This window comes from Balaenoptera ricei, chromosome 2 (genome assembly GCF_028023285.1).
Source record: "Balaenoptera ricei isolate mBalRic1 chromosome 2, mBalRic1.hap2, whole genome shotgun sequence".
NCBI lineage: Eukaryota > Metazoa > Chordata > Mammalia > Artiodactyla > Balaenopteridae > Balaenoptera > Balaenoptera ricei.
The window spans coordinates 121,122,646-121,143,968 of NC_082640.1; the positions used below are offsets into that span (position 1 = coordinate 121,122,646).

The 21,323-nt window shown below is 38.0% G+C and overlaps 1 protein-coding gene and 1 long non-coding RNA gene across 6 annotated transcripts in view; one reads left to right on the forward strand and one right to left on the reverse strand.

The window, feature by feature from the left end:
* LOC132359655 (uncharacterized) overlaps positions 1–21,323 on the forward strand; it is a 134,393-nt gene that overhangs the window by 37,063 nt on the left and 76,007 nt on the right. The window contains exons 2-3 of the long non-coding RNA XR_009500896.1: positions 7,461–7,581; positions 20,675–20,848. This is a non-coding gene — a long non-coding RNA (uncharacterized LOC132359655). The remainder of the gene's footprint in view (positions 1–7,460; positions 7,582–20,674; positions 20,849–21,323) is intronic.
* Positions 8,480–21,323, reverse strand: part of HEATR5A (HEAT repeat containing 5A) — a 113,960-nt gene continuing 101,116 nt past the window's right edge. For 3 of the 5 annotated variants that reach the window (XM_059914041.1, XM_059914040.1, XM_059914038.1), the window contains 6 exons: positions 20,685–20,832; positions 19,554–19,826; positions 17,490–17,714; positions 11,944–12,098; positions 10,278–10,491; positions 8,480–9,987 (listed from right to left, as the gene is read on the reverse strand). In XM_059914041.1, coding sequence (XP_059770024.1) covers positions 9,680–9,987; positions 10,278–10,491; positions 11,944–12,098; positions 17,490–17,714; positions 19,554–19,826; positions 20,685–20,832 — 1,323 coding nt within the window. In that variant the 3' untranslated portion in view covers positions 8,480–9,679. The remainder of the gene's footprint in view (positions 9,988–10,277; positions 10,492–11,943; positions 12,099–17,489; positions 17,715–19,553; positions 19,827–20,684; positions 20,833–21,323) is intronic. The other 2 variants (XM_059914039.1, XM_059914042.1) reach the window with 2 other exon arrangements.

Below are 21,323 nucleotides of genomic sequence, written 5' to 3' on the forward strand. Positions count from 1 at the left end.
TGCTCAAAAAATGGACTTGTGACCACCCATCAGAAGCAAGAAGCAAGATGAGAAACAAGCGTTGTTTAAAAATGCAAATTATTGGACCATACCCCAGACATTCTGAATCTGATTTTCTTTTTCTTTTTAAATAAACTTTACAATTTAGAATAGTTTTTATTTTTAAATTTTTTTTTAATTTACTTATTTTATTTTTGGCTGCCTTGGGTCTTTGTTGCTGCATGTGGGTTTTCTCTAGTTGCAGCGAGTAGGGGCTGCTCTTCGTTGCGGTGTGCGGGCTTCTCATTGCGGTGGCTTCTCTTGTTGAGGAGCACGGGCTCTAGGCACGCAGGCTTCAGTAGTTTTGGCGCGTGGGCTCAGTAGTTGTGGCGCACGGGCTTAGCTGCCCCGCGGCATGTGGGATCTTCCCGGACCAGGGTTTGAACCCGTGTCCCCAGCATTGGCGGGCGGATTCTTAAGCACTGTGCCACCAGGGAAGCCCTAGAATAGTTTTAGATTTACAGAAAAGTTGTGAAGGTAGTACAGAGTTGCCATATACCAAACACTCGGTTTTGCCTGTTATTAACATATTACGTTAGTATGGTACATTTCAACTAGTGAACCAGTATTGATGCTTTATTATTAACTAAAGTTCATACTGTATTCAGATAGCCTTAGTTTTTACCTAACGTCCCATTTCTGCTCCAGGATCCCATCCAGAATACGATCCATTTTCGTCTCCTTACGCCCTCCTTGGTTGTGATAGTTTTTCAGACTTTCCTTGTTTTTGATGACCTTGATGGTTTTGGAAAGTACTGGCCAAGCGTTTCATAGAATACTCTTCAATTTGGATTTGTCTGATGTTTTTCTCATAATTAGACTGGGGTTATGGGTTTTTGGAAAGAAGACCACAGAGGTAAAGTGCCATTCTCATCATATCATACCAAGGGGACATACTATCAACATGACTTATCATTGTTGATGTTAATCTTGTTCACCTGGCTGAGGTAGTGTTTTAAGATTTCTCCAGTGTAAAGTTATTCTTTTTTCCTCCCCCCTTTTTAAAAATATTCTAAGTTTATTTATTATTTTAATTATTATTTTTTGTCTCCGTTGGGTCTTCATTGCTGCATGTGGGCTTTTCTCTAGTTGTGGCGAGCGGGGCTACTCTTCGTTGTGGTGCGTGGGCTTCTCATTGTGGTGGCTTCTCTTGTTGCGGAGCATGGGCTCTAGGTGCGCGGGCTCAGTAGTTGTGGTGCACGGGCTTCTCATTGCAGTGGCTTCTCTTGTTGCAGAGCATGGGCTCTAGGCATGTGGGCTTCAGTAGTCATGGCTCGCGGGCTCTAGAGTGCAGGCTCAGTAGTTGTGGCGCACGGGCTTAGCTGCCCCGTGGCATGTGGAATCTTCCCGGACCAGGGCTCAAACCCTTGTCCCCTGCATTGGCAGGTGGATTCTTAACCACTGAACCACCAGGGAAATCCTCCCCCTTTTTTAGAAAGGAAATTACTATGTGCAACCCACACTTGAGGGGTGGGGAGTTAGGTTTCACATAAATTATTTGGAATTCTTCTACATGGGAGATTTGTCTATTTTCCACCATTTATTTATTCAATAATTTATATTAGGATAGACTCATGGACATTTATTTTATACTTTTATATGTCCCCATTGTTGATTTTTTTAATTTTTGATTTTGTTATTAAAACCACTGCGCCACCAGGGAAGCCCACTAACTCCTTTTTTAAAACTTGAGATATAAATCGGTGTGAGTTCTCTAAGGCTGCCATTACAAAGTACCACAATCCCGTTTTAAACAACAGAAGCTTATTCTCTCATAGTTCTGAAAGCTAAAACCCCAGATCAAGGTGTTGACAGGTCATGTTCCCTCCAAAGCCTCTAGGGAGGATTTGCTCCTCCAGCTTCTGGTAGGCCGAGGCATTTCTCGGCTGTGGCAGCATAATCTCAGTCTCTGCCTCCAGCTTCACATGTCTATCTTCTCTCTGTGTCTGTGTGTCTCCTTGTCTTCCAATGGCATTCTCCTCTTCTTAACAAGGACACTAGTCAAATTGGATTAAGGTCCCACCCTACTCCAATATGACTTCATTGTAACTATTTACATTTGTAATGACCCTATTTTCAAATAAGGTCACATTCTGAGGTACTAGGGCTTAAGACATCTATTTGGGAGACATAATTCAACCCATAACAAATTCACATACCACAGAATTCATCCTTTTTTTTTTTTTTTTAATTTATTTATTTATTTATTTATTTTGTTTATTCCTTTTTTTTTGGCTGCATTGGGTCTTCGTTGCTGCGCGTGGGCTTTCTCAAGTTGAGGTGAGCGGGGGCTACTCTTCATTGCGGTATGTGGGCTTCTCACTGCGGTGGATTCTCTTGTTGCGGAGCATGGGCTCTAGGCACGCGGGCTTCAGTAGTTGTGGCACGTGGGCTCAGTAGTTGTGGCTCGCGGGCTCTAGAGTGCAGCCTCAGTAGTTGTGGCGCACTGGCTTAGGTGCTCCACAGCATGTGGGATCTTCCCGGACCAGGGCTTGAACCTATGTCCCCTGCATTGGCAGGCAGATCCTTAACCACTGCACCACCAGGGAAGCCCAGAATTCATCCTTTTAAAGTGTACTATTCTGTGGTTTTTACTATATTCACATGGTTATGCAACCAACACCATTATCTAATTCCAGAACCTTTTCCACATTCCAAAAAGAAACCCCATACCCATTAGCAGTCACCTTCCCCTCCAGTCTTCCCCAGCTCCTGACAACCAGTAATCTGCTTTGTTTATATGGATTTGCCTATTCATAAATATTTCATATCAATGGACATTTCATAAAATGGAACCATATAACAAGAAGCATTTTATGTCTAGCTTATTTCACTTAGCATACTGTCTTTAAGGTTCACCCACATTGTATCATGTATCGGTACTTCATTCCTTTTATGGCTGAAGAATATTCCATTGAGTGGATATACCAATTTTGTTTATATATTCATGAGTTGATGGGCACTTGGGTTGTTCCCGCTTTTTGGCTATTATCAATAATTCTGCTGTGAATATTCATGTACAAGTTTTTGCATGACTGTTTTTAATTCTTTCATACCTAGGAGTGGAATTGCTGGATCATATTGTTAATTATGTATAATTTTTTGAGAAACTGTCAAACTGTTTCCAAAGCAACTGCGCTAAATTCTCACCAGCAATGTAAGAAAGTTCTAATTTCTACACGTCCTCCCCAACACTTTTTTTTTCTTTTTTAAAATCATTTATTTATTTATTTATTTTTGGCCGAGTTGGGTCTTTGTTGCTGGGCACAGGCTTTCTCTAGTTGCGGTGAGCAGGGTCTACTCTTCATTGCAGTGCGTGGGCTTCTCATTGCGGTGGCTTCTCTTGTTGCGGAGCACCAGCTCTAGGCGTGCAGGCTTCAGTCGTTGTGGCTTGCGGGCTCTAGAGCACAGGCTCAGTAGTTGTGGCGCATGGGCTCTAGAGCTCAGACTCAGTAGTTGTGGTGCACGGGCTTAGTTGCTCTGCGGCATGTGGGATCTTCCAGGACCAGGGCTCAAACCCGTGTCCCCTGCATTGGCAGGCGGATTCTTAACCACTGCGCCACCAGGGAAGCCCCCAACACTTGTTATTGTCCTTTTGATCACAGCCATCCTAGTGGAAATGAGGTGGTATCTCATTGTGGTTTTGCATTTCCCTCATGAATGAGGATACTGAGCATCTTTTCATGTGTATTAGCCATTTGTATATCTTCTTTGGAGAAATGTCTGTTTTAACTCTTTGCCCATTTTAAAATTGAGTTGTCTTTTTGTTGTTGAGTTTTGAGAGTTCTTTATATATGCTGGATATTCTCTCTCTCTATATATATATATTTAGATATGATTTGCAAATTTTTTCTCCCATTCTTTGGGTTGTCTTTTCACTTTCTTATAATGTTGTTGTTGTTTTAATATTTATTTATTTATTTTGGCTGCATCGGATCTTAGTTGCGGCACACAGGATCTTCATTGCAGTATGCAGACTTCTTAGTTGTGGCATGCATGCAGGATCTAGTTCCCCGACCAGGGATCAAACCCTGGCCCCCTGCATTGGGAATGCAGAGTCTTACCCACTGGACCACCAGGGAAGTCCCGTCTTTTCACTTTCTTGACGGTGTCCTTTGAAGCACAAAAGTTCTTAATTTTGATGAAGTCCAATTTATCTTTGGACTTCAAAGATAAAGCCACTTGTGCTTTAGGTGTCATATGTAAGAAACCACTGACAAGTAGGCACTTTAAAATCATTATAGAAAAGATGATTTTGAAACTCACATAATGAGACATGCTAGACAGGTTTTCAAGGAAAAGCATGGAAACCCCAACCTTTTAAAATAGAATGAACTGTTCTAAATGGTTTAGGCATGTGTTTGCCCAGAGACAGACAGTAGGTGATTTCTGGACGTTCCAGTACTATGTTAAGAATATAATTCAAACAACTAAAGAAACATTTTCATATTGTAGAAAATTCTACAAAAATTTTTATACAACATTGAGAAATCAGAATGGTCACATTATGACTGAAGAGAGAAAGCATTTGCAATGAAAACTATAGCAAATGGCAGAGTCACAATACAGCTGACTGGGGAATAGGAAGTACATGTTCTAACCATTTCTCATCTGATATTGACTCACAAGAGTGTGTTGACTGCTAAAACAAAAGCATTTCCATAATTTAGCAAATCTGTTTTTAAGCTTTTGTGTTTAAACAAAGGCCTAGATGATGTGTTTCTAGTACCTGACACTACTAGGGAGGAAAAGGTAGGAGAAAGCAAGTTACCCTGGCAATCCAGGGAACAGTGAGTACTCTTCCAGCATTTGATTGCAAACTACAAGGCCCAAATCTTTGTTAAGATTAGAAACAAGTAACTAACAGAGAAATATTGGGACTTACAGGCTCGTTGTTCACCAGAGAGCATCAGTTTTGGTTGCATATGAATGTTTTTTTTTTTTCCTGAGGACACTTGTACTACCTCCAATAACAACACTAACCACAAGGACTCAGAGGCAAAGAATATACAAATCAATTTTCACTGCAAAGTAAAGGAGCTGTTACAGTGGAGGATCACTGGACTGAATGTCAATACTATGACATAGTATGAGTGTGTTTCATGTTTGGTAATTGCAATCATTGTTGCTTTTGTTGTGGTCATCCATGTACAATGCTTGGTGTCAGTCGATTTATCTCTTGTAAAAATAAAATACAGTGTGTGTGTGTGAAAAAAAAAAAAAAAACAACACTAACAAAACTGCTTTTGCTGTGTCATTGGCATACTTTAAATTGCTTTAAAAAATATCTCACTTGTTTTGTTCTTTCTTGGAATGTTTTATTTTATAAAGCAGTCCACTACTGCTGATAGGTGTGTGTATATGTATATATATATGTGTGTGTGTGTGTGTATATATATATATATTTTTTTTTTTGGCGTATGAAGTTGTTTTTTTTTTTTTTATAAATTTATTTATTTAATTAATTTATTTTTGGCTGCGTTGGGTCTTCGTTGCTGTGCGTGGGCTTTCTCTAGTTGTGGTGAGCGGGGGCTACTCTTTGTTGCGGTGCGCGGGCTTCTCACTGCGGTGGCTTCTCTTGTTGCGGAGCACGGGCTCTAGGCGCATGGGCTTCAGTAGTTGTGGCTCACGAGCTCTAGAGCGCAGGCTCAGAGCTCTAGAGCGCAGGCTCAGTAGTTTTGGTGCATGGGCTTAGCTGCCCCAATGGCATGTGGGATCTTCCCGGACCAGAGATCAAACCCGTGTCCCCTGCATTGGCAGGCGGATTCTTAACCACTGCGCCACCAGGGAAGCCCCATATGAAGTTTTTTTGCATCTAGATTTTTTTTCAGAGAAAAGTATTAAATTTTGATCCCATTAAGCAAAACATTGTCAACATTAGTTTTTCATTGGTAGCAATGACCTCTTAAATTTTCTTAAAAAATTAGTTAGAATCCTTTAAAAAAATAAGTACTTTCTGAAATACTTTGTCAGAGAACGATATGTAGACATGTGCTAAGAATGCCTATCAAGTAATTAGAATTTTCTCCAAGTAGTCAGTGGAATCATCATTTTATAAAGTCCTAAGTAGAACAGCGCAGGAGTCCTGAGCAAACAGAAAGGCAATTAAAGGAAGCTAGCTCCTTTGAATTTACAGAACCTAGGATTGTATTTGTGGTCTGTACTGGATACATTCCAGCTCTATATCACAACACAAAGTTTCCCATTTCCTCAAAGCTAAAAGCCGAGGCATCAGTTAAATAGATTGATAAACAGAAAAGTCAAGATAGGCACAGTTCGTTAACTGGCTGATGACTGTCAGCCAGCAGTTGAATAACCATATTTCTGATAAATTGAGGTCTTGCAAGGGTTAACAAGTTATTTGTAAAGAGGAAAGTACATTCGATTGATGGAGTAAATGCAATATATGTAATTACCTTGAGTCTACAATTATGTTAACAGGACTCTGGAAAGATACATATAGGCAGACTGCTGAAGCTTTAGGACTGTTAGCATAATATAATCATTAAATGGCCAGAAATGATTCAACATTTTAACTATAGTTTTTGGGTAGTATAGACTTTATTTCATATATTGTTAGTTTTGTATTAACATTATCATAGTTTATTAGCTTGAGGGTTGAATTTCTTCCCTCAAAATGCAAACTAATATCATAATAAAAAGACAAAGCGAATTCTTCTCTTCAAAATTGTTACAAAAGACTCTTGGGTTATATATTTATTCCGTCAAGTACTCTAAGCCTGTACCATATGATATTCCTTCCACGAAGTCCATCTCAGAAGTGTCAGTTTTCTTCCCTGGGTTCCCATAGCACTATCCTTGTATCTCTTTTATAGCACTTATTTGTATCTTTTACAGTGCCTTAACGTTCCTTTTAGGTGGAGGGTGAAGTTTGATTTATAGAAGTAGAAATTTTGCTTCGGATGCTCTATTTATAGAAATCTGGTCTTTCCGATGTTACTTTATAAGTCTTTCCACGATAAGCTTTTAAACAGTGGGTTAAATAAAATGAGACTCAACTAGTAGTTTGGGCTGTATTTCTTCCCTTAGAAAAACATAAAAGCTCAAGCAAATATTATACCACTCACTTTGTTTCATCCAAGTTGCTCATCAACACATTTACTTTGTAAAGAATTACCAAGTTAAAGTGCAACTGCTTTATAACAACTGGAGACTTGTTAAAATGAAACAGATGTAAAGAATTCCCCCCCCCCCAGATGTAAAGAATTTTTGATGTGTTTTTCGGTCTTAACTATTCACCTTTAAACAAATCAGAACTTATATGAACAACTAATCATGTAATCATTATTCCCATTGCAATTGTAGACATCACAAATTTTTCCCACTTTTTCCTGTTGTATTAGCCAGAAAACTTTTGGTGGCAATTTGGAGAAATATTAAATGAAAATATCTTCAATTAGGAGTGAAGAAAGCTCTGGAGGGAACGTGGAACAGTGAAAGAAGAGAAAAGCTTTACCTTGATAGAATCAGGACCACCAACGGACCTTTTCTGTCTCTAGCTTGGAACCTGGGATCAGAAAGGTGGGTTCAAGTCTCAGCCGTTAAGCCTTAATTTCTGTATCAGTAAGAAAATCTTTACTAATTCAATATTGTATTAAACAAGATGATACATTAAAAAAAGCCTATAGAATTGTGCCCAACTCAAAGTTCCTAATTCCATGACACTGGACATATTTTTTCATAACTATTGATATTCATATAGCACCTTTAATCCAGACAATTCAGGATACCAGGTCACTAAATGACGAGCAGAAATTTTAATGTTTAAGAACAAACTAAATGAAACAAAACACAAAACAATACAAAAGAAACAAAAAAATCAAAAAACTATATCCTGAGAATATCCCAGTCCAGCATTTGCCTTGGCAAAGAAATAAATTTCTGAGCTCAAATTCATCCTACACCAGTGCAGTTCAACAGTTTTTTAAGTGTCTAGTTGATGCCACACAGGCAGTTACAGAAGACAAAATTTCTCCCTTTGAGACACAGTCTAAAAGGGAGATATTAAAATGCAATGTGATGTTCAATGCATAGAAGAATATATAAAGTACTGCAGGAACACAGATGAAGAAGCAGTTACATTTGCTTGGTTTGAGAGGAGGGTAAGAAGCGTTCAGGAGTTATCAAGGGGAAGTGACATTTAAACCAGGCCTAAAAGGACTGGGAGTCAGCCAGATAGAACAAGGGAGAGAAGGGCGTTCAGGTGAAGGAAACAATAATGAGTATACAGTCAAATTCACAGAGATAATTAGGAAGACAAAGAATGCAAACCATTGCAAAGAATGTTCCAAAGAAAGGGCTCCTCTCAGAAAAAAGGCTAAGTTTCAGAGAAAATATTATTTGCTCCACAGAAATGATTTTCTGGACTCTGTGAGACTAACCAGCCATCTTTTGTGAGTAAAATAATTTCAAATACAAGAATGATAAAGAAAATTAGCTTTATTTATGTAAATTAGAAAAATTGATTGTAGTGTTAGAATTTGTCAAATGTTTTCATTCTGAATGATTTACAAGTGTATTTATATACAAACATAATAAAATAGAGTACCATCACATTGCTTTCACTTGACTCCAAGTGTCTCTCCATTCTGAACATGCCCCTCTCACTTCGGGTTTTAATTTTTAACAGGGAAATGCTTCATTTTGACACAGTGCTTGATTCACATAGTATAACACTGAAGTGGAAGGAGAGTCAATGACCATCAACAATTAAAAATAATTATCCTTCAACCAATATGACTTTATCATTAGATTTTTTCTATTTTAAAATGTTTCATGTTAAAAAAACATACTTGTATTCATTGAGGATCTAAATTTGTTGTACTAAATTTGACATTTATATAAACCCATAGTTAATTTAAATATAGATATGAATCTATATTAAACTCATTGGTATGAATGTTTGCCATAAATGAAAATGAAGAAAATTATTAGGAACAGAGGTAAAAGAAAATCCATGTGAGAAATTGAAGTAGAAATGCCCTATTCTATTTAAAATGACTAAAATTTCAATTTTCTGAACTCAATACATATAAAACCAATAGATGGTAAAAAGCCATATTTATAGACACCAAATCTTAACTCACACTGTAGGGCCATAATTAATTTGTACTATTACATATTTTAGATAATTCTAAACCAAGTTTCCTAAATAGCTTTCCAATCATTTATGTTGTTTGAGAAATCCAAGAAAGTCTAATACAATTATTGAATAAGGCCGAATTTTAAACTGGCAATCGAGATACAATATAAATGCAGATAATTTATATTAGAGTCAAATTTATATCTGTCATAGTACTATGTGTGTATGGACTATTAGAAGAAATAAATTTTGTTTTTAAAGCAGTGGTTGGTTTTCTAAGTTTAGTTCTTTAGCACTTTATTGAAATTCCTGGCAAGAATTCTGACAGAGCTCTGTGATTTTATTATATGAAAGAAAGAAAAAAAAAACCCCACAAAAAATGTTAAGTTTGCTGTGACTTTTCAAAGCTATTTAAGTTAAAACAAACAGCCTCCAAGTGCACTTGTGTCTAAAATGCCACTTTTGCCCCCAAAGTGAAAGAAATGATCAAGTATTGTGTTAAGGTGCTTACTACTCAAAAAAAAAAAAAGAAAGAAATCAGAGGAAGTTGGTCTTTAATTGGATGCTTGAATTCTTTCCAGAGTTCTTAGTATGTTTAGATGTTGGTATCTTGAGTTTGACACTTTCTTGATTGCCCTTTATAGCAGCTTCAAGGCGGGCTTTCAAGGCTGGAGAAGAAGCCATTACACTTTTAAAAACTGATGAATACTGAGGCCCAATCTGCATGAGATTTTGCAAAGCAAAGTCATGCAGATTTCTCATTATGGAAGTTGCTGATCCCAGAGCATTCTCATCCAAAAGGAAGGAAATGAGGATGGGCAGAAGACAGGCCACCAGCTGAGAGCCTGGAAAGTAAACAAATGATGTAAGCCCCAGGTTCAGGGATGTAAATGTTTCTTATACACTTGATCTGGACATATTTCCCCCACTTGAAGGGAAGCAGTTCTTCCAATCTCTTTTCCCAAATTAATACAAAACAATATCAATACTTGGGATTAACATAAACACCTGCCTTTCCACGAGTGTGAAAATATAATGTTAAGTGACTAATGGGATGTTTTACATTTTAAATAACGTTAAATTTCTGATTTTGGACAGACTCTGATTTAGCGTGCATTTAAGTGCTAGCACTTACGATGCTGTTCCTCAGCAATGGCGACCAGTGCTTCCAAGACCTTTATGCCTTCTTGAAAGATCTGAAGCTCAGTAGTGTCTTCAGGTTTTCTTTTGTCTATTTCCTGCAGTTTTTCCACGATAGAGGCTACTAAAGAGTAAATGTACGGGTAGGAAACAGCTGGATTCGGATACTGAAAAATGGAAAGTAGGAGCTGATAGGTCTTGATTTGTACCTAACCAGAAAAAAGACAAAAATAGTATAAACTGTAAATATAAATTTACATTTATATTAAAATGTAAGTTTTAATGTAAATTTTTTTTTAAATTTTTATTTATTTATTTATTTATTTATTTATGGCTGTGTTGGGTCTTCGTTTCTGTGCGAGGGCTTTCTCTAGTTGCGGCAAGTGGGGGCCACTCTTCATCGCGGTGCGCGGGCCTCTCACTATCGTGGCCTCTCCCGTTGCGGAGCACAGGCTCCAGACACGCAGGCTCAGCAATTGTGGCTCACGGGCTTAGTCGCTCCGTGGCATGTGGGATCTTCCCAGACCAGGGCTCGAACCCGTGTCCCCTGCATTGGCAGGCAGATTCTCAACCACTGCGCCACCAGGGAAGCCCTAATGTAAATTTTTAAAGTAAATTTAAAAATGTATGAAAAAAAATTTAAAGCCTCCCCTCCCACACTTAAATTTATTTTACTTCTAATTTATCTTTAATTTTGGAAGTCCAAGCACTAACAGGTATTCAAAAACTTGCATGCTAACAGTGGTTGTGACAGCTTGGAATGGGAATAAAGTGGTTAATTTTTCTTCTTTTGACTAGTTCCCATTTTCCCCCTCATTTATCTCTCTATAATGTAAAAAATCAAACGAACACACAAACTTGAAAAATATTTTGGAGATTTTGGAAAATGTTTTAGATGAAAATCACATTTATTTGATGCTATGAAGGTTTTAAGGAACCATGTGTGGACCATATTAATTATGTGTTATCACATACTGGAGGCACCACTTTGAGACTGCTACATAAAGCTCCTGTTAGGCTAGAGGAAACAAACAGGACAGAAGAACAAAAGGAGATGACTATACATCAAATATATAAACCATCCTTTATTCAATTCATTGTGATATTTGAATGATTATTTTTTTCTGAGAGAAAATCTGGTTCCTAAATTTTAGGAGTCTATTTGTGATCATGTGCTACAAACTTATTTTGTACCACATAACAGCATAGGAAATCAATTTAGCAAATAAAAGGGCCAGAAAGGAATGGGATTAATTTGTATTTGCTGTTTTTGAAATAAGTCCCATTATTTTACAGTCATATACTGAAGGCACATGCTAGAGTCTTCCTTTCCTTTTTTTTTTTTGAAAGGAAATCCACTGAAGTTCTAGGGATATATCAATTTTAAGATGCCCCTGTTTCAAATTTAGTTTTTTTTTTTTTATTTTTTAAAAAACATTTTCTTTATCTTTCTCCAACTAACTACATTCCATCCTCAGGGCCAAAAAACAAGACCATTATTATTTGACTTTGTCAACCCAAGAACATGAATTAATCCAAACCTAAAAATAAAAAATTTCAGTCTGGTACTTTCTGTTGGAATCAACAAAATCATAAGGAAAAGTTTTGCAAAAGCCTAAACATGTTCCTATTACAAACATCTATCTTCTACAGACACTTACCATAGGATCTTTTATCTCAAGAGTAGCCTTAAATTTCTCAATACAGCGCTTCTGAAGGCATGGGATCGTAGTTACTTCTGGACTGGTAGACAAAGTAAATACTGTGACAGCAGTAAGCAGACTGACTTCATCAAGTTCTTGGCGTGTTCCAGCTACTAAAAAGACATAATCTATGAGAAACAGATCCCAACACTTGTCATATTTACTGTTTTATACAGCTGTGAAGCTGTCTCTAGTTTGGTAGTAATTTCTTTTGTGTACCTAAAGATTACAGACAGTAATACTGACTGACTGACTAAGAATCCTGGCAGATGCTGTAGCTTTAAACTATGCATTTTAAGTAATTCTAGAGCCAAGAATTACCAAAGAAATTATAATCTTCACAAGTAAAGACATCAGTAAATACTTATATACATTTACTAGGAATATGCATTAACTAGTTGTGTGACCTTGGATATTTAACCCCGTCTTCAGTTTTCTCATCTGTAAAATGAATGTAACAGTACTTAAATTTATAAGGTTATGAGGATTAAATGAGTTAATCCTCGCAAAGCATTCAGAATAGCATGTTGCACATAATGCTCAATATAAATTAGCTATTATATTATTATTTTTATTGTGGAGAAATACAGAAATGCTTGGACAGTTGTTTTTTCTTTGTTAAGTTTAAAGTATTCATATTTTGATAATACACGTGTCAAGTGAAAATAACTTAGCACTTTGTTTGCTACATATACCATTTCTTAACAGTACAGAAAAATTTGAAAATATCTGTGTGCGCCACAATCATTTAAAGGAATTTTCTACTGGATGTAATTTACTTCATTTCCCAAAGTCATACTCTCATTGAATAATTTTAATGAACCTGTTGTGGAAAATCAATGTTATTTGAAAAGGAAAAGGTGTGGCAAATTCAACTCATTAAATTGTGTAAGAATGGATTGCTACTTATGAAAAAAATTACATATATATGTAGAAGGTTTGGTAACATTCACTCATCAAATACTTAAGAAACATTTTCTATGTGCCAGCACTCTTTTTGGCACTGAGAATACAATTTACAGAGAAGATACAGAATATACCAAGAAGTAAATAAAGGATTTCAGCTAGTCACAAGGTCTATGAATATAAAAAAATATATTAAGAGATAATAGAAAACAACCCAGGAGTTGCTACATTGGGCGGTCAGAGAAAGGTTTGAGGAAATTAGTGTTTGAGCTGACACCTGAGACACAGCAGCAATGACAGCAAAATACTATGGATGGGTAGGATTTATTTTATAAAAATAATTTGAATAATTCTGAGGTAAAACAGGTGCATGGTTAACATTTAGAATTATGACAGTATTATTATAAGCACTTTATATTTAATCCTCATTAACATCACGAGGTAGGTACACTTATTTCCCCCATTTTATGGATGAGAAACGGAAATTCAGTTATTTGCCCAAATCACACAGTTAGTAAGGCATTCAGTTTGATTCCAGAAAGCATTATGCTTTCTGGAATCAACCATGATGCCATAGTGCTTCACATACAGCCAAGTTAGTCATTTATAGCAACTTGAAACTACAACAGCTAGTCTGTTCAGTAAAAATGTCTTTTTGTTCTCCGTAAGATAAAGCTCTCCTGGGTTCCTCTTCCCATTTCTTCTAAAATTCCCTTATTCTCCCAGCCCTGCCCAAATTCCCTTTTACCCATTCTCTTTTACCTACAATAGATGCAAGGTTCCCTTAGCATTAAGCCCCATGGAGAGGCCTGTGTGGTAAGGAACTGAGGCCTCCTGCTAACTAACAGCCAGTGAGAGACTGAGGCCTCTTACCAACAGCCATGAGCGAGTCCCCTTGGAAATGGGGTCTTTAGCTGTGACCCTGGCCAACATCTTAACAGTAACCTCATGAGAGACCCCAAGACAGAACCACCCAGCTATGCTGCTCCCCAATTCCTGACCCTCAAAAACTGTCAGGTAACAAATGTTTGTTGTTTGACGTCACTAAGTTTTGGAGCAATTTGTTATGTAGCAAATGTTTCCCCTATCATGATCAGCTCCTTCCTTAATTCTTCTCAGAAGCTGGTCCAAATCCTCAACGTCCTAACCTCATTCTCTGACAGACAACAGAAAACCATCTCTGTGTGTGTGTGTGTGTGTGTGTGTGTGTGTGTGTGTGTCTGTGGTGTGTGTGTGTGTGATGAAAGAGGCAAGCTCATCATAACTCAACCTAACAACTTACGCCTATTATTTTCCATCCTTACCTCCTTTTCCTCCCTCACACTGGCAGAGGTTCATCCTTCTAAATGTGCTGTGAATTTTTTTCCTTTCTGCCTAGAAAAGGGATGCTGCTTCCCTCCCTAATAGTTCCAACTCCAACCCCATTTCCACCTTTTTTTTCCCCCATAAGCATGAACTCATACTAGAGCCTCATCTAAAAAAAAAAGAAAAGAAAACTCCTTGACCCTGTATCTTCCTTCAGCTTTCTCGTCTCCCTGTCGAGTGGAGCCTGTACTTGATCCTTCCCCTCCCTTACTCCTCTGTCGTACCTCAACGCTGTGAGCGTGATCTCCACAGTGTATTTTGCACTGCTGACCACTCTCGAGTCATTAAAACTCTCTTTTCTTTAGCTTCTGTTTCTGCATTACATTCGGAATCTCCTCCCATCTTGTTGCATAAACCCAAGTTAGGTGATCTCAACCACCCCACTGACAACTCCCAAACACATGCAGTCTAAAACCATCTCTAGCCAGACTTTCTTGAAGCCCAGACGGCTTCATATTTCATCCCACTTGATTATCCTGTAGGCATTTCAAAATAAACTCACTATCTTCCCCTGAAAACCCTCACTTTGGTATTTCTGTTAAGGGCACCATGAACGCTCAACTCACCTTACCCCTTTCAACTCCTAAACCAAACTATCAGTAAATTCTGTTAATACTTGCTTAACATTTTAGTTTTCATTATTTTATTCCTTGTTATCGTTACTGCTACTATCTTGTCTCCAACAGTCTTGCTTTTTTCTCTATACTGCTGCCAGAGTGAGTCTTTAGAAATGCAAATCCCATCACTTTACTCCTGTTTTAAGAACACATGCCTATTAAAGGCAGCCCAAATTACCAATCATGCCAAACCTTCCATCATCTGGCCCCACTCACCATCCAACTTCCATCTCTTTACTAATCACCGTTCACCACCCTCTTACTCTTTCCCCTCAAACCCACATTCTCTTGTTGCCCTACTTGCTGCCTCCAAATGTACCATGCTATTTAGGTCTCCTGGTCTTAGATCAAAATGTTGCGTGAGAATCCTTTTCTGTGATGTCCATGTGGAGAATGGAGAATGCTTTCTAATCCTTTAAGAAACAGACTGTTTTGAGAAGACTCTTGGGGTAGCTACAGAGGTGTACCATTGAGCTCCCCTTCGTGAGGGCAGGTGCTGCCCAGCTGTGAGGCATGTGGTCAGCTGTTAGCTCCTCAGGGTTGGCCTCAGCCCCCGAGTTTGCTTGACTGAGATCACAGTCTTCAGGGGGCAGCCACATCTGAGGGAGTGTAGACACTGTTGTCCTATGGGAGGCACTGACAGGCAATATTCAGAGCCACCCAGCAGGCGTACTGAGCTTTGCTGGATGCTCGTATTGCAGCTTGGCTTCTTTTGCCCAAGATTGCTTTCCCCATTCCCTTCACAGATGTTGTTCCTTAATAAGCCTCTTGCTCCCCAAACTCCATCTCAGCATGAGCTTCTGGAGAACCCTACTGTGACACTCTGCCTGATTCACTCAAACAGAGCTGACTACTCTTTTTGCCAGTTGTCTTTTTTTTTTAAGGCTTTTTTTTTTTGATGTGGACCAATTTTAAAGTCTTTATTGAATTTGTTACAATATTGCTTCTGTTTTATGTTTTGGTTTTTTGGCCACGAGGCATGTGGGATCTTAGCTTCCCGACCAGGGATCCAACCCATACCCCCTGCACTGGAAAGCGAAGTCTTAACCACTGGACCGCCAGGGAAGTCCCTATCTCCTTTTTTTATTTTTTATTTTTATTTTATTTTTATTTTATTTTTTTTTAAATTTAGTTATTTATTTTATATTTATTTTTGGCTGTGTTGGGTCTTCGTTTCTGTGCAAGTGCTTTCTCCAGTTGTGGCGAACGGGGGCCACTCTTCATCGCGGTGCGCGGGCCTCTCACTGTCGTGGCCTCTCTTGTTGTGGAGCATAGGCTCCAGACGCGCAGGCTCAGTAGTTGTGGCTCACGGGCTTAGTTGCTCCGCGGCATGTGGGATCTTCCCAGACCAGGGCTCGAACCCGTGTCCCCTGCATTGGCAGGCAGATTCTTAACCACTGCGCCACCAGGGAAGCCCCTTATCTCCTTTTTTTAATACTAGAAAGGCAGTGATAAATAAGACATTACTGTTGCCTTCAAGGAGCTCGTATGGTATTAATCATACCTTATGGCACTAGCCTCCCCTAGACTCCCAACTTTGGGCACAAAGTGGGTGGTCAATAAATGATGAATTCAACTGAAACCTTTTTACCATACAAAATAGAATATGGTGAATTGTGACACTGATAAACAGAACAAAGAAGGCAGGGATAGGGACTTTCCTGGTGGTCCAGTGGTTAAGAATCCACCTCCCACGCAGGGGATGTGGGTTCGATCCCTGGTCGGGGAACTAAGATCCCACATGCCATGGAGCAACTAAGCCTGCACGCTGTAGAGCCCGTGAGCCACGACTAGAGAGCCCTGCACGCTGCAACTACTGAGCCCACGCGCTCTGGAGCCTGTGCACCACAATTAGAGGGAAACCCACACACTGCAACAAAAGATCCCGTGTGCCACAACTAAGACCTGATGCAGCCAAATAAATAAATAAATATTTTTTTAAAAAAGGGAGATAATTTATAATAGGTCTAAACACTTTTTACAATTACCACGACATAATGTTGAAAATAAGACCTACTCAACAATAACAAAGGGAAAAACTAAGTTTAATGGATATTGAACATAATACTAGCTATCATTTATAGATATATGCCAGGTAAAAAGCGAGATGCTTTTCACGTATTATGTTATTGCTCTAACAGTCTCCTGCAACACAATCTCCTCATTTTGTTAATGAGAAAACTAAGGCTCAGAGAAGTTGGATAACTTTTCTAGTCACTTAGCTAGTAGGTGCTGGAGGGACAGATCAGTCTTGTATTATATTTATAATGTATACCTTATGCAGTTTTCAGTACACTGTGCGTATTAAAAAAGTTCTGTCAGCTAGACATGGATGATACTGTATTTTAAAATTAACATACTATTACATCTGAAGGTCTCTCACTGTCAACATACAGGCTGCCAGTAATTTAATTGCATTAACGTTAAAGATACTAAAATGAGACCATAGATATTTTCTATCTACGATACATATCCTCTAAACAAGTATGTAGTGAATTGTGGTCTCCTTTAGGTGAGACTGCCAAACATGATCAAGTAAATAGCTTATTCTCAAAAAACTGTCCCTCTTGCTTTTTAAAACAAACTGAACAACTGCTTCCAAAGAGCCTAAATTACCTGGATCCCAACAGTCAAGAACTGTTGTTAAAGCACTTCGGAGAAGGTCAGTCCAAGCAGTATGGCTCTTTTCTGCTCGGGCCATGGGAGAAGATAATATTCCTTTCAGAGCCTGCAGGGAAGCTGCAACTGTTGAAGATAGCTGGCCCCCAGGTAACTTCACAGCAGTTTCTCTGAGGACTCCAATTGTGAGGTACAGTATAGTAGGGAGGATTGAGGTGCTTCCTGTAATGTTTTTAAAAAACACTATTTCAGTCTATATACAGTTCCTCAAAGGAAATCACCAAATGAGTTAGATAATGTCAAAGATTTCTAGCTTTTAAGATTATTCTCCATTAGGGATTATAACTGTTAAGATAATTTAAATAACTTTAAGATTTTAAAGGTTGGATTAAATTTTGGTTATAATTGGAGATGTTATTTTTTTTTTTTTTTTTTTTTTATCCTTCACCCACTTTTCCTTTAATGGTTATATTTTACAAAATTATAGTATGACATCAAACCAGGGTTTTTATATTGGTGTGTGTGACTGTGTGTGTGTGTCATTTTATCACATGTGTAGATCTGTGTAGCCACCAGTATAATCAAGATAGAGACCTGTTCTATCACAGATGTCAGATGCCACTCAGATCTCCCTCGTGCTGCCCGTTGCAGTGGAGATGTTATTTAAAGTATATCACAGTACCATTATCCATTGCTGTGTTATTTTGTTTTACTTGGTAGTTGACAAACATTGAATTTATTTTTACTTTTTAGTGTGGTAAAATATATGTAACAAAAAATTTACCATTTTAATCATTTTTAATAGTTCAGTGGCATTAAGTACATTCACAATGTTGTGCAACCACTATCACTATCCATTTGGCTTTATTTTATATTAAACCCTTTTGAAGCAATTTGTAGTGAATCACTCAGTACAAAATATTAAAGTTTCCATGGCCACTAAGTAGTTAAAAAGTCACTTTGTTTAAAGTGAAAGGGAAGAGACTAAAGCTAAAATAGTCAATCAATTTTCCCAGAGGCTATCAATAAAACTCGTATCGTATATTTTTGCCCCCAATCCTCTGCTAGTCACTTTTTCTGCTACTATTGGTATAAGACAGTGTGTGAGAACAAGGAATACAGGTTTAAAAGTCAAACTGAAGCTTAAAGTCATGTTAAAAATAAGACAGCATGTAAGTTGGTCAAGACACATTTAAGCAGAAATATGCTTACCAATTAAGAAGTATCTATTAAATACTGAGTCCCTATTATGTACTAGAGGGTACAAAATTTCACTGGAAACAAGACATATGTCTGTATATATATTTATCTTCTCTTTCTATAATAATCAATTACATATACCTCTATATGACACATAAAAACTACATATCTACATATGGAAGCTACACACACACACACAAAACAAACAAAAAAAAAAAGAAAAAGAAAAACAAACAAAACAAAACTCAATATGAGCCAGAGTTTTTAGGGAAGCCTTCACAGATGAGGACAGGGCTGGAGTTGAACTTGAAAGGAAGGCAAAATTTTACAAAGGAGAGAAGGGGTGGGGTCTTTTCAGATCAAGTAACACCACTGACAATAGTACAGAACAGGGATATGCATGAAGCCTCCTGGGTTTAAGGTTCACACAGAAGGAACCAGGAGGCAGATGTACTCTGCAGAGCCTTACACACTATATTAAAAGCATGGAGCTGATTCAAAAGAGAACTGGATGTGACGAGAAGCTTCTGCTGTCACTGAGGCAGGGGAAGTCCATTAGATACTGTATACCAAAAAATGCCCAAGAGCTAGTAATTGCCATCGATGGGTTTACAATATTCTCAACCATGGAAGAGACCATCTATGTAGAGTACAAGCTGTCTCTATATTTACTTTCACCCTTTTAGTAAAACAGATTACTAGAATGTAACGTTAACCGTAGAGGATTAAAGACCATACGCAAAGCTTTGGGGGTCAGCATTTGTGTAATGAGGAAAAGATAAGCAACCATTACCTCCATTATCTATCAAAACCATTTCTCTGCTTCCAAGTCAAGTAAAGCGATCAAACACCACAACATACCTTCAGGAGAGCACACTGCAGGAAGTTCAGAGAGGATAACTAATGCAGCGGAAACCAACCTACTTCCATCTTCTGACAGCATCTGTGGCTTTGTAGCTTTTACTCCTGGGCTACCTGTCAATTTAGGATTTAGCTCTGGGAGCTGTCTAACTAGAATGCATACACACAATTCCAGTGTTGCAAAGACCAAAGATTTCCCAGGCACAAGTCCTCCTGTGTCCTTTCCCTCTCCAAATTCTGGCAAGGTTTCCTTTTCAGCAGCCCCATCATCAACTAAAAGACAAAAAGAACAATGTTGAATAAATGCTTCAGGTTTGTTTTGCTTCTGGTAGATGGCAATTTAGTTCATTTCTGTTGTAGGTAACAGATTTAAATGGGTTAAGTCTTGGGTCTTAAAGAATGAAAGAGAAAGTTATGGAGGTAAAAGTAGTTGTCTTTATTTGGACTTCTTATTGCAATGGATCAAAAGAAATCCTCGGTGACCTTCTCAGCCTTAAAATATTGTCTGGTTAACTCCTTGCTGTTAAGGTGTGAACCTGATAGCTAGAGCTCCAGCACTGACCTTACCACCTTAATACTGGTAGTGGCTGGACAGAAAGATAGGAACTGAGGTCCCTGATGTCTTTAAGAAGCTGCCATCTCAGCCCAGGACTGCCAACTTCTGGACTTCTTTTAGATAAGAGGATAAGTCCTTGTGTTTAAAATCTACTGTTATATTGGATTTTCTGTTATATGTAGTCAAATGTAATCTTAAGTGATAAACTCACCAATACCAAATTTGACTTGTAAATGAACAATTTAATCACTTTGCAAAACTTAAGTTATTAAAGAATTGTCAGTAGTTCTTTCCATGTACATTGGTAAACACTTAAACGTAGGTACTCAATCAGTATAAAGATTTTTTTTTCCTTCCAGGGCTGTTAAAATTCTAATTTTCCCAAGGAATAGTAGTTTAGCTACTGACAACATCCAAGCTAACATGTAGAGGCGCATGAGAAGATTTGAAGCCATACCTAGAGATGTTTCATTTGTGCTATACACAATAGATTCTCAGAACGACACAGACACATAAGCAGTACTTTAAAAAATAATGATGCCGTGTGATTAATTTGGCATTATAGGAACATTCACCTTCTGCACTTCGTCTTTTCTCCTTCACATGTTCTTGAGCTGCACAGATAACCTGCCTTACCACTTCAAGAGAAGCCAGCTGAATGGAAGGTGACTCTCGGGTCAAAATTACTCGATGTAGTACATTCAACAACTCGATACCCAAGTCCTATCACAGAAAACAGGTGAGACTATATGGAAAATTACATACTTAAAAAAAAAATACCAATGTTAAATGCCATGACAAAATTCAGAGAAAGAGAATATAACAATGGTCCACAAAAAATAAAGGTGTTAGGGCAATAAAGTTATGTAACACTTGCTCCACTTTAAACCAACTCCAGGTTGGTTTTTGTCCAATCTTGTGGGAGATGGCACTATGACAAAAGATCATTTTCACACAGGTCCTAAAGTGGGAAAACAAACAAGGAGATTTCTAAAACAAGATGAAAAATGTGGCTAAAAGTATATAAGGACTGCCATGTAGATTCCTAGATTTAGAAAACTAAGGTGTTCTAGTACTAATAAAGAATGATGGTGAAGTATGACATTAAAAGTGGATAAGTTATTAAGCACAGAATGAATATCTCTCTAAAGAATAAAATACATTGGACAAATACTATTTCATTTTCCCCTTTTCTTTTCTATTGGTTACTCTGA